The following is a 14599-nucleotide window of genomic DNA, read 5'->3' on the forward strand; positions in this document are numbered from 1 at the left end:
TTAAATATCTTGGGTCTCAGAGATGAATAATTCTTCTGTTTGCATTAAAAGTAAATGTGTGGTATATCTCAAGGGCACAACTCATGCTTGCCCTTAGCCATAGCTGCTTCAGAGGAACCACTGGCCCTGGCAGAAAGATGGGAAGAATATCACTGGAGAGCTAAGAATTCCCCCAAGTAAGAAAGTGCAGATGGCCTCACAAAGTGGGTGGGTTTACAGTGCTCTCAATCTCCACTTGCTATCCAGTGCTTCACACGTAGAAGTTGGTTTCTCAGGTTATCCTCAGACACTTGGCTCACCAATCTTTCAGTTTCCCTGTCCCTCTCTCACAATGGGGCATGGGTCTTAATGTTCACCAAGTTTCTCTCTCATCCTCAATCCCTCAGTGCAGCTAGCACTGACCTTTTGCATAAAATGGTTTTATAACTCCTGCAAGACACACTGTTTTAGGACGATTTGTAGCATATACTGCAGTGTGTTATATGGGAGGGGGAAGGTGCCTTTGAAGACTACAGGCGTCCCCCCACTTACACGGGGGCTACATTCCGGGCCCCCACTCACATAATTGAACTAGTGTAAAGCGGGGAGCAACCTCTATAAAGTCTCTATAAAGCCTCTGCTTTTCAGCTCTCTCTCCTGCTCTCTCTCCAGTCCAAACCAAAATATCTAGCATTGAAGCTCTGGGGTTGGCTTGAGAACACACAGAAAAATGGCAGCTGCTGTGATGCTTGGCACATCAGCTGTTAGGTGGGGAGAATAAGCAGAGCCTTAGGTCTCTTCAGGGCTTCCTCAACCCTCACTGATGTCCTCTTAAGGCCCCAGGGAAGGGCTCCTGGCATGCCACAAAAACACTCCAGCTTTCTTTTGACATTTCCTGGTATGATTCTATCTATCTATTTATTTCCCAGCTCTGCGTGTATACATGGTTGCACACAAGAAGTCCATTTCATCAGTTGTATGAAGGGTTATCCTACATATAGACCTGACCACTCGTTAAAAAAACCCAGATAGCAGACATTCTGCCATTGGCAAGCCAACTGACACATGTAGCGTGGTAACATTTCCTTGTGCCAATTCAATCCACAAGTGATATAGCAGTTAAGCAGTTTTAACTTGAAAATACAACTGGTCCAAAATACAGTTGTTGTGCTATTGAATGAAACTGGACTCCAGAGTGGCTGGGGAGACCCGGCCAGATGGGCGGGGTATAAATAATAAATTATTATTATTATTATTATTATTATTATTATTATTATTACTAATGGAACATTTTGCCAGTTCACCTCCTCTAACACAAATATGCACAATTACAAAGATGGTCATTTGTGACCCTTTTCCAAGAGGGCCCAGTATCAAGGATCAGGTAGGTGATCACCAGAGGAATGCCTTACTAGTCATGGCACTCTATACATGGGACTTTGTCCTCAGGCCATAAGTGTTTAATTTGGAGGGTGCTACTGTAAAATGATTCTATTAGTTTAATCTGAGCTGTTATTTAATGTTATTTTTGTATTTTAAATAATTATAATGTTATATTTCAAATTTGTAAGCCATCTTTGAATGGCTTATAAATAAAAAGGCAGGGTAAAAACATTTTAAATAAAGAAACCTAAAATAGTAAACCTATTCACATAACTTGTGGGTGCAAATAATGGGTGTTATATATAACCAACAGTCCAACTCACAATCTTCAGTGGTGAGGTGGTGGATTCAGAGGTGGAATTGGAATAGGAGAGGCCCTGCCCTTAGAGCAAATCACAAGTGTGCCTCTGTCCTGGAAGCTGTGGGCAAGTGGAACCCATTTTGTCTGGCCTGAGGAATTTGTGTTGCTGTCTCCTGATTCCAAGGACTCCAGCTCAGAGGCCCCAGTGGACCCACAGTCTTCCCTGCTGCCATCATGGCTGTTGAAGCAGACAGGGAACTTTCCAACTAAAGAGGTTTCTCTTAATGGCATTTGAGCTAGCCACCTAACTTGAGCTGTGGTTCTGTTTAAGGCTCAGTCTGAGGTTGGCTGTTGCTGAAGTTTTAATAATGTATGTGGGTTTATTTTAACCCAGATTGGGGATGGCTACATAATGCTGGATATGGGAAAAGAAGATTATTGCAGTTCTTCTTAGCATAACATCTAAATGCTTTAGATTATCTGTAATTAAATGAAGTATCATCTGGTAAGAAATATGTTCACATTTTTTTTAAGATTAAAAAAAACTCCTCTGCTTATCAGAGCAGCTTGCCTATGTCAAAGTTATGCTTCACATTATTCTTAGTCATGCAGTAGCCTGGAGGAAAGAGGGCTATGAATCAAAGAACTGACAGATCCCCTGATGTATTTCTTTGACATAATACCTAATTTCTATTTCAAGTGTGCTAATGGATTTCCATATGAATAAAGTACAGCATAAAAAGGAATATTGTGCGCCATGGGGTTTCTCAAGTTATTTTGTATATCGTTACTCTGAAAATAAAAACAAATGTCACTAGCTATTTGGAGTTCACTACCATATATATTTATACTAGAAGAGGTCTTTCGCTTTTGTTAGGCACAAATGCTTAAGCCTTAAGGCATATGTTTCTTGTCAGCTCAAGGTGTGCAAAATCATATGTTACAGATACAAGCATAGCATACTGACAGTTGGTGATATTCATCAGGTCTGGCCCGCCCTTGAGACGAGGTGAGGCCATCGCCTCAGGCGGCAGTTGTGGCCTCCAAGGAGTGTGCCACTTGCCGCCCCCTCCTCTGCACCTACCCACCTGCACCTCCTCCATGCCCATCTGTCTCCTCATGCATGCACACCTCTGCAGTGGCAGGGCATGGTTTGGTGGCACCCAGGACAGGGGTGAATGGAGCCCGCCAGCCCAGCCCTTGTTGCCAACACTACTGGATCGACTCCACCCCAAGCCACTTTGTGAGGTTGGGATGATCCCACCCTTACAGAGTGGCTCAGGGCTGGCAGGGAGAAGGACACAAGGGTTCATGGCTGTTGCATCCTTCTCCCACTGCCCTGCCAGCCCCCAGCTGCTTTGCGATCCCAGCCTTGCAAACCAGCACGTGGCTGGTAGGGCGGTGTGAGCAGCAGCCCCCATAAAAATGTGTCTGGGGCCATCGCCCCGGCAGCTCCCCCCATGCTACACCCCTGTGCCTCTGCCTCCTTTGCACCCACCCATCACCTCTTCTACATGCCCACCTGCTGTCGCTGCCTCAGTTTTTCCTCCTGAGCTCCCTGACCACACCCTGTTGTTGGAGAAAGAGCTGTGTGTCAAAGCACATTGCCCTCCACCTTTATAACTACCCTGCTGATCCCTCTCAGGAGCAGTGCAGTGCTTTGTTATTAGTGTTGAACTAGGATTCAGCAGCCATTCCAGCTGGCCACTCAATGGGGAGTGGGTGGGTGTCATTTTGTCCTCAGGCAGCAAAATGTCTTGAGCCAGCCTTAATGGGGAAAAGTTGTAATGTAGAGCAGAGCCCAACCTATTTAGAATTAGAATGATACAGTTGTTTTTTCTTAATAGCTCTCAGGGAAAAATATAGACAATAGAATTGTGGAATTGGAAGGGACCCCCAAGGGTCATTTAGTCCAACCTCCTGCAATGCAGGAATTGTGTGTGACAGAGAGACACAGACCAGTTGTCATCTGTCGTTAAGATTATGTATTGCCAGAGCCGCCTGAACATAAGTATTTACAATGCTTAAGTACTAGCTACTTCATAAAGCATAAACACATGGCAGTTGATTGCTTGATTTAACTAATTTTCCTTAACAATGATCAGTAATAAGTAATTTTGAGCAATGTTGTAAATTCCCAGAGGTAAAGCTTCTGCTTAAGATTCTTGGTGAAGAGATTCTTTCCATGTCAACAGAAGGCTTAAGTGTAAAAGAAATTATTTGACAGCGTTGACCCTCCCTAAAAAACCCTAATCTGTATTGCACTTAAGCGATGTAAACTAGATGCTAAGTAGCTGTTTTGTCAATATGATATAAAATATGAATTATCTGTGTTCTCCAGAAAATATTACAACTACTTCCAGAAAGAATTTTCTATCGGTGGCATTTCCACAGCATAGGTAAGTGAGGTTTGGCTTTAATTCTTTTAAAAATTATATATATATATATATATATATAGAGAGAGAGAGAGAGAGAGAGAGAGAGAGAGAGAGAGAGTGTGTGTGTTTAGTTCAGTTTATTAAAAGTTGGGGTACATTTCTCCACTTTCACTAAAGCCAGTATACAAATGTCAAATGATTTCAATGGAGCTAGATGGTACTCTTCTTATTACTACCATTTATCATTGTCTCTAAACATACTGTACATTAATGCATTCAAAGCATTTATACCTCACCCGTCAGTAGGAAAAGCTCCAGGCAGCTTACAAATCAATAAAAATAACACAGTCCCAAATTCTTAATGTTTCATTGGTCTTCTTAATGATGAGCTTGGATGGAAATTTGAGGTCCAGGTGGCTTCTGAGTTGAAAAATCATGGAGACCCAAGCTTATTGGAAGTGACTGTGGGCTTGAAAGACACCTTTTTGGTACAATATAAGTTTTTCCCCTCTGATAGATTGGAGGTGGTAAGAGTGAGTGTACTGTATGTTACAGGTAGGTAGCCATGTTGGTCTGCCATAGTCAAAACAAAATAAAAAATAAAAAATTCCTTCCAGTAGCACCTTAGAGACCAACTAAGTTTGTTCTTGGTATGAGCTTTCGTGTGCATGCACACTTCTTCAGATATGTATGTATGTGTGTGCTATACCCATCTTAGGTCAGAAGAGAGCTATCCAAAACATGTTAAGATTTGGTTATGCCACTGTAATGCACCACTTCAATCCATCAAGCCAATATGCAAATAAATAAAAATAATATAATTTTTACTATAGGATAATGAACCTAGACAGTGCACCTGATCTCTTAGAGAGAGTGCAATCCCCTCAAGCACTGGTTGGAGACCATCTCAATGGACAGAAAAATTGCCTGACAGTGGCACCTACGTCATGTCAGGATCAAGTTTAAGTTCCCTAACACTCGATTCAGCATCCAAATGACAGATAAGCATTTCCTCTGCATGCTGATGAGGGTGAACCCTCATCTGCCGTTTGAAATGATACAGTGCAGAAAGAATACAGTCGTACCTCGACTTACGAGCAACTCGACTTACGTAATTTTCGAGTTGTGAACGGGTCCCGGAGCTAAAAAAATGACCACCGCTTCCAAAATTTTCGAGTTACGAAGGGTGGCGGCACGATACCTCTACTTACGAAGATTTTAATGCGCTTTTTTCGACTTGCGATGTTTTTTCCCGACGCTAGATGGCAATCTTCGACTTGCGAATATTTCGACTTCCGAAAGCTCTTTCGGAACCCATTCTTTTCGTAAGTCGAGGGACCACTGTATTGCCATCTTATCTGTGGTTTCTGAGAACTAGATATAAATTTTAAGTATTTCTATGGAAGTTGTAAGAATAAGTTGCTGTGAAGAGATGTCGAGGCTTGCTGGCCCATCACACCACCGGATGCCAAGTAGGCAACAGCTCCTGAAGAGACCACATTTGGGCGGTGCCTGAAGTCTCTACCTTGGAAGGAGGAGGAGCAAAGTTGGGCATTCTCAATCACCTGACTGATGGGAGGGAAGGAGCCCAGGTGTCAGCCTTAGGCAGAACGGAGGGTGGGAAAACATGAGGAGGGAAGAAGGGCAGGATGCAAGAAACAGGTTGCAATAGGCAGACCCTAAAGTAAGGCTTCTCCAAGGAGATTGAGAAGACTTGGCTCTCATCCCCCTGCCAGAGGTCACCTGCAGGTTATCCCCTTAAGCCCCATTGGACAGGGCCAGAAATGGAATTGCCGCCTCCTGAGTTTACCCAGCCCCTCTCCTTGCGGAAGCATAGGAGTTCTGGACTTAAGCCAGGCATTGAGGGAAGACACTCTGTAGTGAGAAGTTCCTCCAGAACACCAAGGTTACTTGGAAGGTCTTACTGTCCCTGCAGTTTGGGATTTACTTCTGGGATTTACTGGACTGGAAAAGAGAGGATTGGAACCTCCAGAGAAGTAATAACGGAATCGCGCCCCAGGAGTGAAACGCTCCTGAAAGGCTTTACTTATCAGTAAAATAAATCTACAACATAGATGGAAGCAGGGATGTGAAGCTCCATACCTGAAATAAAGCTGTAGAGCTGTATAGGTGTGTTCTTTAACCCCTTAGGCTGATGTGGCCAATGGAAAATATGGAACACACCTCCTTTGTCATGACCCTTATCCTGGAGTATGGCACAGTTGGGTTAGTATATAGACAGCCATAATGAACTCACTTGTTGATTGAAGACATCACTTGCTACTGTATTTTTTCTTTTACTCTTCAGGTTCAGTTTTGAAGAAACTTTTGCACACTGGAAACTGTGTTAAGGTATTTCAACTCTTGTTTTAAATTCATTTTTTATTAGAAGTTTACAACCCAAGCTTACAAACCAACATGTTAATTCAAATCAACATGTGAAATTCAGTACTTCTCCCCATTTACCTATTAACCCTTGTTACCCTCTTTGAGTTCCTTTTTTAAAAATTAAAAGTTTATTGGCATAAACACATACAGAATACAATAAAAATTATGGTTATGGTGAATAAAAATAGATCTAAAAACACAGATACAGAGGAGGAGTAAAAAATGAACCCAATAAGCTACTGAAAGTACAATGCCACTTTCAGTTGTTGTGCACGGAGAAAAAGGTGGGTCATTTCAGTTCTCAATAAAACCTCTCCACATACTTGTATGAAAAACAAGTGGGCTGTTCAGTTGAGTTAGCTTAGGGAAAAAAACTTAAGCCATATTGAGTAAAAAGGATCTATTTTCAATGAACCACTATGGACTCTCAGTTTATGTCAGGTGTTCTGAAAATGCAATGTCCCATACTTTCGCTAGCCGCCACTCCTGAGAAGGAGATGATTTGGACTTCCAATGGTCAGCCACTGACAGTCTGGCTGCTGCAAGAAGCATGAGCACAAGAGATTTCTGCATGATAGATGAGTTGGTCCCACACTCCAAGGATAGGAGTGCCAATGCTGGGTCTGGGGAAAGTACCTGTGAGGTAATTATGCAAATAGCATCAAAGGTTTGGATCTCTGAACTATGTAACAGTCCCACCACATATGGAGCAGTGTTCCAGTGTGTCTGCAACCCTGCCAACCTAAACTGGAGTAGCCTTTGCCAGTTCTAGATAGACGGAGTGGAGTCCAATGTTTTCAGTGTGGCTTCCTGTATTCTTGCAGAGATAGCTTTTATTGCTTCCCATACTTGTTCTTCTATCCGAAGGCCCAGATCACTCCCACGTTGATCGTAGCCCCTGGGAAGAGCCTGATACTTTACTAAGTAGAATTTTGTATAAGAAGCCATACCCTTATTACTGAAGGTCACATTAATACAAAGTAGCTCACAGGGAGTCAGGGGGCAGTGACCTCCTTTGTGCTGCAATGCTGAACAAGAGAGAACGTGGGTTAGTTGGAGCTTACTATTTGGGCTTTCTTTTAGTTTGCCCTTTAATAAAGATGCTGACATAGGCACAATAGCTTTGATCCTATATAGTCCTTTTTGTTCCCAGCATTGATATTGATAATATTTATCACCAAAACAGAATGCTGGATGGTGAGTTCCAGTGAGTTCCAGCTGAAAAATAGCCCTGAATGTATCACAGAAGTATAAACAGGACAACTTTAATTTTTTTAAAAAATGTGCTAAGAAGCAATGATACAGATAGTCTTAAGGTCAAAAAATAAGTAGATGTATTGTAAGAAAATTTGGAATGGTCAGATACTTAAAGACTGACACAGGGTCCAAATATAAGCAAGAGCTCAGAACAAAGATAGCAAAGCAGTATATCAAGGGTAAAAGAAAGCCGGGAATCCTGAGCAGTAAGAGGTATGCTACACAAGTGCAGTGGATGACCTTGAAATAGTCTTCAGCCCTGAGTTCAATACAGATTTTTAGTTGCTGCTGTTTTCTTTGTGTTCTTGATTGCGGCACTTGTGTTATCCCTCTTTCTTCCACTGTTTGAGCAATGAGATGTTCTGTACCTAACATTTTATTTTTGTGCAGGTTTTTTCTTTTCTTTTCTTGGCTCAGCAACCCACTTCCTTGGATCTTTATCTTTTTCAAGGTGCACAGAGATGCAGCCTATTTATTTAATAGGATATCTATATATTGCTTAATCATCTATAAATCTCTAAGCTGTTTAATAGAACATAAAATGTTCATTAAGCAAGTAAACGTAAAAATCACCAGTTGTTTCTGCGTAATAAGATAAAATTAAAAATTGCATGTCTGATTACATGCTTGAAACAAAAAAGTCTTTAGCTGGTGCCAAAAACAATACAATCTTAATATTCCAATATCCCTGGAATAATGGTTGGGATAAGAAAGGAGTAAGAAAGCTACTCATTCAGTCTTTCTTGTAAAATATGGAAGCAATGGGTTGCAGTCAAAGTAGCACAAAGTAGCTTCTTGTGCAAGCAGAAAGACTTTCATTTGCACAGCAGAACTTTCCCCTCCTACCCTTGCACACCTGCCGAATCTTTTCTGGGGTTTACCTCAGTCCTCCTTCGGAACAGATTTGGGGACACCATGGGACTTGTGTAGGGGGAGGAGAGGGTGGAAGTCATATCAGTTCCCTCTGAAACCTGGACTTCGGAAAATATGGCAGTATTAACTATAGTGCCAAATCTTTTCTCTGATTAAACAACTGATGACAAACTTCTTCAAAGGGAAAGCTCTTTCTCTGCAAAGTGAATGCAGTGACCCTTTATGGCAGTAATGGTTGAAAGCAGTTATAACCAAGTGCTTTATTAAGGTGTTAAGTCTATTCCTTATTTTCCCAGCGTTGTTGGACTGTTCTTTTTATATTGCTTTCTAAAATGTGTCTTCTTTCTAGACAAGATGTGAAGGAATCAGACTGTTTCTTCTCTGGTTACAAGCTCTTCAGACAAATTGTGCAGAAGAGCAACTGTTAATCTTTGCTTGCCTCGTTCCTGGTTTTCCTGCAGTGATGTCTTCACAAGGTCCATGTACACTCGATACCCTCATTAGCCCTCCTCCCAGTCACACTGATGGTTTGTTTTTGCTATATTCTGATATTTTCTCAAGTGTCTGATTAAAGAAACTTTGTTAATTAATCATATGAATTTTAGTCAATCCATAGATTGAATCTCTCTAAATTTGCATTTGAGAAAAAAAATTTAAAAGAAAAAATTGTGGTTTTTTTTGTTTTGTTTTTAGATAATGTGCAAGTATTTTTGCAGGTTTCATCATAGTAGTGGCATTCTCTCTCTCACATTAGGAAATGTCTCCAGAAGTTCTTATAGGTACTTCCTTTGGGCATGGTTGAGGAGTGCTCCGTAGCCCCAGGATACTGAGTTACTTAGAAAAGAAAGAGGGAAATTGGCAAGGAAAAGGAATAGAATTTGGTACCCTGGAGGAAGACATAGCTGACTAGAACCTTGAATAGAAGCACTTGTGTTAGGATATGAGGATACACTGCAAAGTTTCGCTGCAGGTGCTACCTGTTCCTTCTGATATCAACCTTTAGTAGCCCTGTGCCTGTCACTTTCTCAGTTACAGAGGGTCAACTAAAAATGACACAGTAGTTTCTGCATACTTGGGTTAGTCCCAGGTTTGCAGAAGCATATAAATTTACCCAACTGAAAAGAAAAATGATTTATTTTTTAAAAGTCCCACAAAAGTCTGATAAGGATCTAGTCTCAGTGGCTTCCAGAACATAGAGGGTGTCAGTTGGAAGGGGGGAAAGGAAAAAGGACACTTGGAAAAAGGATCCTTGTCTAAAAATGATCCCAACCCCCCCCCCCCATTTATATAGCAATAAAGAACTCAGGTTTGTGGCTAGTACTATCCTGAGCCCTTTGGTATTATCTAGTGCAGCAGATGAAGGCTTCAGAAGGGTGAGAAAGAAATCTAAAGTGGGTCAGCCGGCTGCATGTGTTTGAAATTGGAGACAGTCCCATAGCTGTCATGAAGTCCTGGGCTGCTCTGGATCCAGTGGCCCCTATAGGCATGAGTATTTAAACCTCACTGAACAATAATCCTGGGGATTTTCTTCTACCGGAGAGGAGGAAAGCCATCTGAAAGTGGAGGATTCTGGTGCCCTGCAGTCTCTCTGCTTGAGCTGACTGAGCTCCCAACCCCAATATTTCATTTTAAAAAAGAAGGCGTTTATGCAACTGTGTCTTAAATCTTTGAAAAATTACTTCTTTTTATTTTAGCAAAGATTTATCCTGAAGAAATAACTCCACTTTTACCACATGTTTCTGGAGAAAAAACTGCCGAGGACCCAACATGCTATTTCCTTCAGCTACTGTTAAAATATATGGTAATCCAGGTAATGTAATTACATGTAAATGTGCTTCTTTAGCGTCGGTTAACTTGATGGGAGGGACGCAGGTGGCGCTGTGGGTTAAACCACAGAGCCTAGGGCTTGCCAATCAGAAGGTCAGCGGTTCGAATCCCCGCAACAGGGTGAGCTCCCGTTGCTCGGTCCCTGCTCCTGCCAACCTAGCAGTTCGAAAGTACGTCAAAGTGCAAGTAGATAAATAGGTACCACTCCAGTGGGAAAGTAAACAGCGTTTCCGTGCGCTGCTCTGGTTTGCCAGAAGCGGCTTAGTCATGCTGGCCACATGACCCGGAAGCTGTACGCCAGCTTCCTCGGCCAATAAAGCAAGATGAGCGCTGCAACCCCAGAGTTGTCTGCGACTGGACCTAATGGTCAGGGTTCCCTTTACCTTTACCTTTTAACTTGATGATACATTCAGTTGCTCACAGCATATCTAAATAAGCACAAGATAACAAAGCACAGTATATTGTAAGGACACAATTTCATAATTCGCTGCTGAGGATGTTCATCAGTATCTAGTGTCTTCATTATTAATATGTGCACTTCGTAGGCTTGGGTCCTATACATTCCCTATGGCACTGCCTCTTCCCCTGTATTCCAACATGACCTTTAAGATCAGCCAAGATCTTGTCTGTGTGCACTGTGTTCGAACAATAAGATAATGAAGAGAGGTGTTTTCAGTAGCTACCAGAGTTACATCAGTAACTGAGTTCTTTCTGTTTAGTATCTGCTTGATTTTTAAATTGTTGTCTGTATTGAGGCCTAAATATGGGATTGGATACCGGTGCATTTTTAAAAAGTGTTCATATAAAGTGTTTCATTTAGACTTATTTTTCAGTATGCTGTGTATTAACGTGACCCTCCTTACTCTGGTATAGGCTGCGAGCTTGGAATGGAAGAATAAAGAGAACTGTGATACTGGGTTTAAGTTTCTCTTTGCATTGTTCAGAAAGTATTACCTTCCTCATTTATTTCCCTCCTTTACAAAACTAACCAACGTATACAAACCTGTGCTTGGTGAGTAGCCATTTTATTTTTTCCAAATAAAGTGCGAGATAGGTATATTTTCCATGCTTCTCTTAATGTCTCTTTATACACATTTGAATATATTTTCTTATTATGTGCTCTGGTTCTAAATATTTTCACTCTGATCCAGAGAACTATGAAAGTGGCAGAAGGGTGCCCATCAGGGGACACCAGGCATGTCGCCGTTCTTTAGCTTCAGCCAACCACCAGCAATATGGGGATGATACAATATTGACCTACCTTAGAGGGTTGCTGTAAGGATTACAAGACTGCTTTAGGGAAGTGAATGTGTTTAGGGTTGAGGATCTTGCAGCCTGATCGTATACATGCTTGCTTGGAGGAAGTCCCACTGACCTAAATGTGTTCTCCTTTCAGGTAAGCATGCATTGGATTGCAACCTTTGTCATTAAACCAATAGGCATAATTTTAACAATGGTGTAGTAAAAGCTTCACTTCTCCTAAAAGCTAAAGGGAAAACAATCTGAGTGTTATGTCTTTTAATATAATCAAGTTGTAGGAGTAGAAAGCTGGACGTGTCAGAGAAACAATTTGCGTGTGAAACTTGTGACACTTTAGATCGTGATATATGTGAAATATGATGACTTTCTAAATTTAAGCCACCCTTTCTGTACTTTTTGCCTGAGGAAGACAAATGATCATTTATTTATGGCTTTGTAATGTTTCAAACATGGAGTTCAGTACTTGTAGGAAATATTGCTTTCTCTGAGAAAGCCGACTTCATTGTTTTCACTGAATGGAAAAATTACACTGAACCATGTAATTCACAAGGTCAGAATTTTTAAAATTACATTTTCTGTTTTCTGATTTACAGACATTCCTGGCCTGCGACCCAAACCAGCGTATGTTAGTGTAGCTTGTAATAATGAAAACATTTATAGCACAAAAATACCATACATGAATGCTCGTGTAGCCTTTATTAAATGGCTTGTAAACTTTTTTCTGGAAAAGAAGTACTTCACACCAACACAGAATTCTAAAAATGGAGGGGATGTTTTACCCAGAATCATTCAAGTGAGTTGTAAATTGTATACATGTTTGTATTCCTTTAAACAAATGTTAAATTGGAATGTTACAGCTAATGCTTTGTTAAATGAACTGTGATATTTACATGGGCTTTTAAAGAGTTATTCTGCCCATTCTGTTTGTGCATTTTGAGAGTTACTGTTAGCTATAATTACATAGAAGGTGTTCTGAAATAAACTTTTCTTTAATAATAGAATAACATCTTTGTGACAATTGGCAGTTACAAAAAATGAAATGTGGCTTTAAACATGGATTTAAACAAATGTATCTTGAACTATGTAAAAGATTCACGGATAATGCTAAGCCACTACATATGAAGCTTATAAATTATAATTTGCTATCTTCTCCTTCCCCCTCCCCAATGTTACTTAAGAGTGTGGGTGGTACAATTCAAGATAAAAATTCTGAAGTGGAGAACAGTGTTGTATTGGATCAGGAGAAAAATCATTCAACTAATGGCACGTTGACTGAGAGGAGGCTCAGTGATTCCAGCTTTTGCAGTATTGAAGAACAACACCGGGTCGTCTATGAGATGGTGCAACAGATCCTTTTGTCTACACGAGGTTATGTCAATTTTGTCAATGAAGTATTTCGTCAGGTTAGTTGTGGGTAAATGTATGTATGCTGTGGAAATGTAGTAGTGTGCTAGGTTTAGATCATGATTTCCACATTAAATCCTTGCCCAGTCCTGACATGTGCTAGGAAGACTTGGGCCAGTCTATATCTCTTTTCCTAACCTACTTCACTGTAGGTTGCTGTCAAGGTAAAATAAATCAATGTACCGTATTTTTCGCTCCATAGGGCGCACCGGACTACAGTGGTGCCCCGCTAGACGAATGCCTCGCTAGACGAAAAACTCGCTAGACGAAGGCATTCGTCTAGCGGAAGGCAGCCCCGCAAGACGAAAATGTCTATGGGGCTGCCTCGCAAGATGAAAATTTTTCGTCTTTTTTTTTTTGTCTAGCGAAAGCGCGACTTGCATTGCCGCTTCGCTAGACGAAAAACCCGCTAGACGAAAATTTTCGCAGGATGAATTTTTTTCGTCTAGCGGGGCACCACTGTATAGGGTGCACCTCATTTTTAGAGGAGGAAACAAGAAAAAAAATATTTTTCTGGTTTTCCTCCTCTAAAAGCCCTGTTTTTTTGAGGATCAGCTCGAAGTTTTGCAGCTTTTTTGCAAAGGGAAAAGCCCCGTTTTTTTGAGGATCAGCTCAGATTTGTGCAGCTTTTTTGCAAAGGGGGAAAAGCAAAGAGGAAAAGCCCCATTTTTATGGGGTTCAACTCACATTTCTACAGCTTCTTAAGGAAAGGGAGCCATTTCTACAGTTTCCAGACAGATAATCTAATCAGCCAGTCACATGTCGTTGGGGAAACAAACAACCTCCCTCTGCAGCACATTCAACAATGGAGGCCTGGGCTGAAAGGGAGCCGGGACTCTTATCTCTCTCCCGATCTCTTGCTGATTAGCTGCTGAGGGGGTCCTTTCAACACCCCCTTTTCTCTTTGTAAAATAAAAAGCACGATCCTCTTTTGGTAATTCGGCTCCAGGGACCACCATTTGCTCCATAAGATGCACAGATATTTTCCCTTACTTTTTAGGAGGAAAAAAGTGTGTCTTATGGAGCAAAAAATACGGTAATCTTCCCCTCAGGTCTTGGGAAAGTCTGAGTAAAATATTTCTAGAGGTGTATGGAAGATAAAAGCTCAATAAAGCTATGGTGGCATGTACCTAGGGAGTAAATCCCATTGATTTCACTAGGACTTATTTCTGAATAAACTTAGGATTGTGGTGCAAAATGTTAAAGTTGTAATAAAGGCTGAGATAATTCAGCTAAAAATCTTTTGCTTCTCTCTTGAGAGAAAATTGTGGGATATGCAAGTGTGACTGTTATAGTGAAAATAATAAGTGAGTGTAGGGAAAGAGAGATAAGGTGCGCAAAAATTTCAAACGTGCTGCCTATGAAAAGTACCGCTTTTTCTATTAAGAAAAGCGTCTGTAACCTGAAGCGTCTGTAACGCAAGGTACCACTGTAGGTGAAAACCAAGGATCTGGGTTTTTCTCCCTGCTCTTAGCTTTTCAGAAAAGGAAAACTTGAATATTGTTAGGTGGAATATGCCCTCTTCTGACATACTTTCGAATTGCACTAT

The 14599-nt window shown here is 41.1% G+C and overlaps 1 protein-coding gene across 3 annotated transcripts in view; it reads left to right on the forward strand.

Annotated features, from left to right (window-relative positions):
- RALGAPA2 (Ral GTPase activating protein catalytic subunit alpha 2) overlaps positions 1 to 14599 on the forward strand; it is a 175859-nt gene that overhangs the window by 20014 nt on the left and 141246 nt on the right. For 2 of the 3 annotated variants that reach the window (XM_033154121.1, XM_033154122.1), the window contains exons 1-5: positions 8819 to 9086; positions 10254 to 10369; positions 11260 to 11398; positions 12240 to 12439; positions 12825 to 13049. In XM_033154121.1, coding sequence (XP_033010012.1) covers positions 9023 to 9086; positions 10254 to 10369; positions 11260 to 11398; positions 12240 to 12439; positions 12825 to 13049 — 744 coding nt within the window. In that variant the 5' untranslated portion in view covers positions 8819 to 9022. Of the gene's footprint in view, positions 1 to 4004; positions 4063 to 6349; positions 6394 to 8818; positions 9087 to 10253; positions 10370 to 11259; positions 11399 to 12239; positions 12440 to 12824; positions 13050 to 14599 lie in introns of those variants that run through there. The other variant, XM_033154123.1, reaches the window with a different exon arrangement.

Source organism: Lacerta agilis, chromosome 7, assembly GCF_009819535.1.
Source record: "Lacerta agilis isolate rLacAgi1 chromosome 7, rLacAgi1.pri, whole genome shotgun sequence".
Lineage (NCBI taxonomy): Eukaryota > Metazoa > Chordata > Lepidosauria > Squamata > Lacertidae > Lacerta > Lacerta agilis.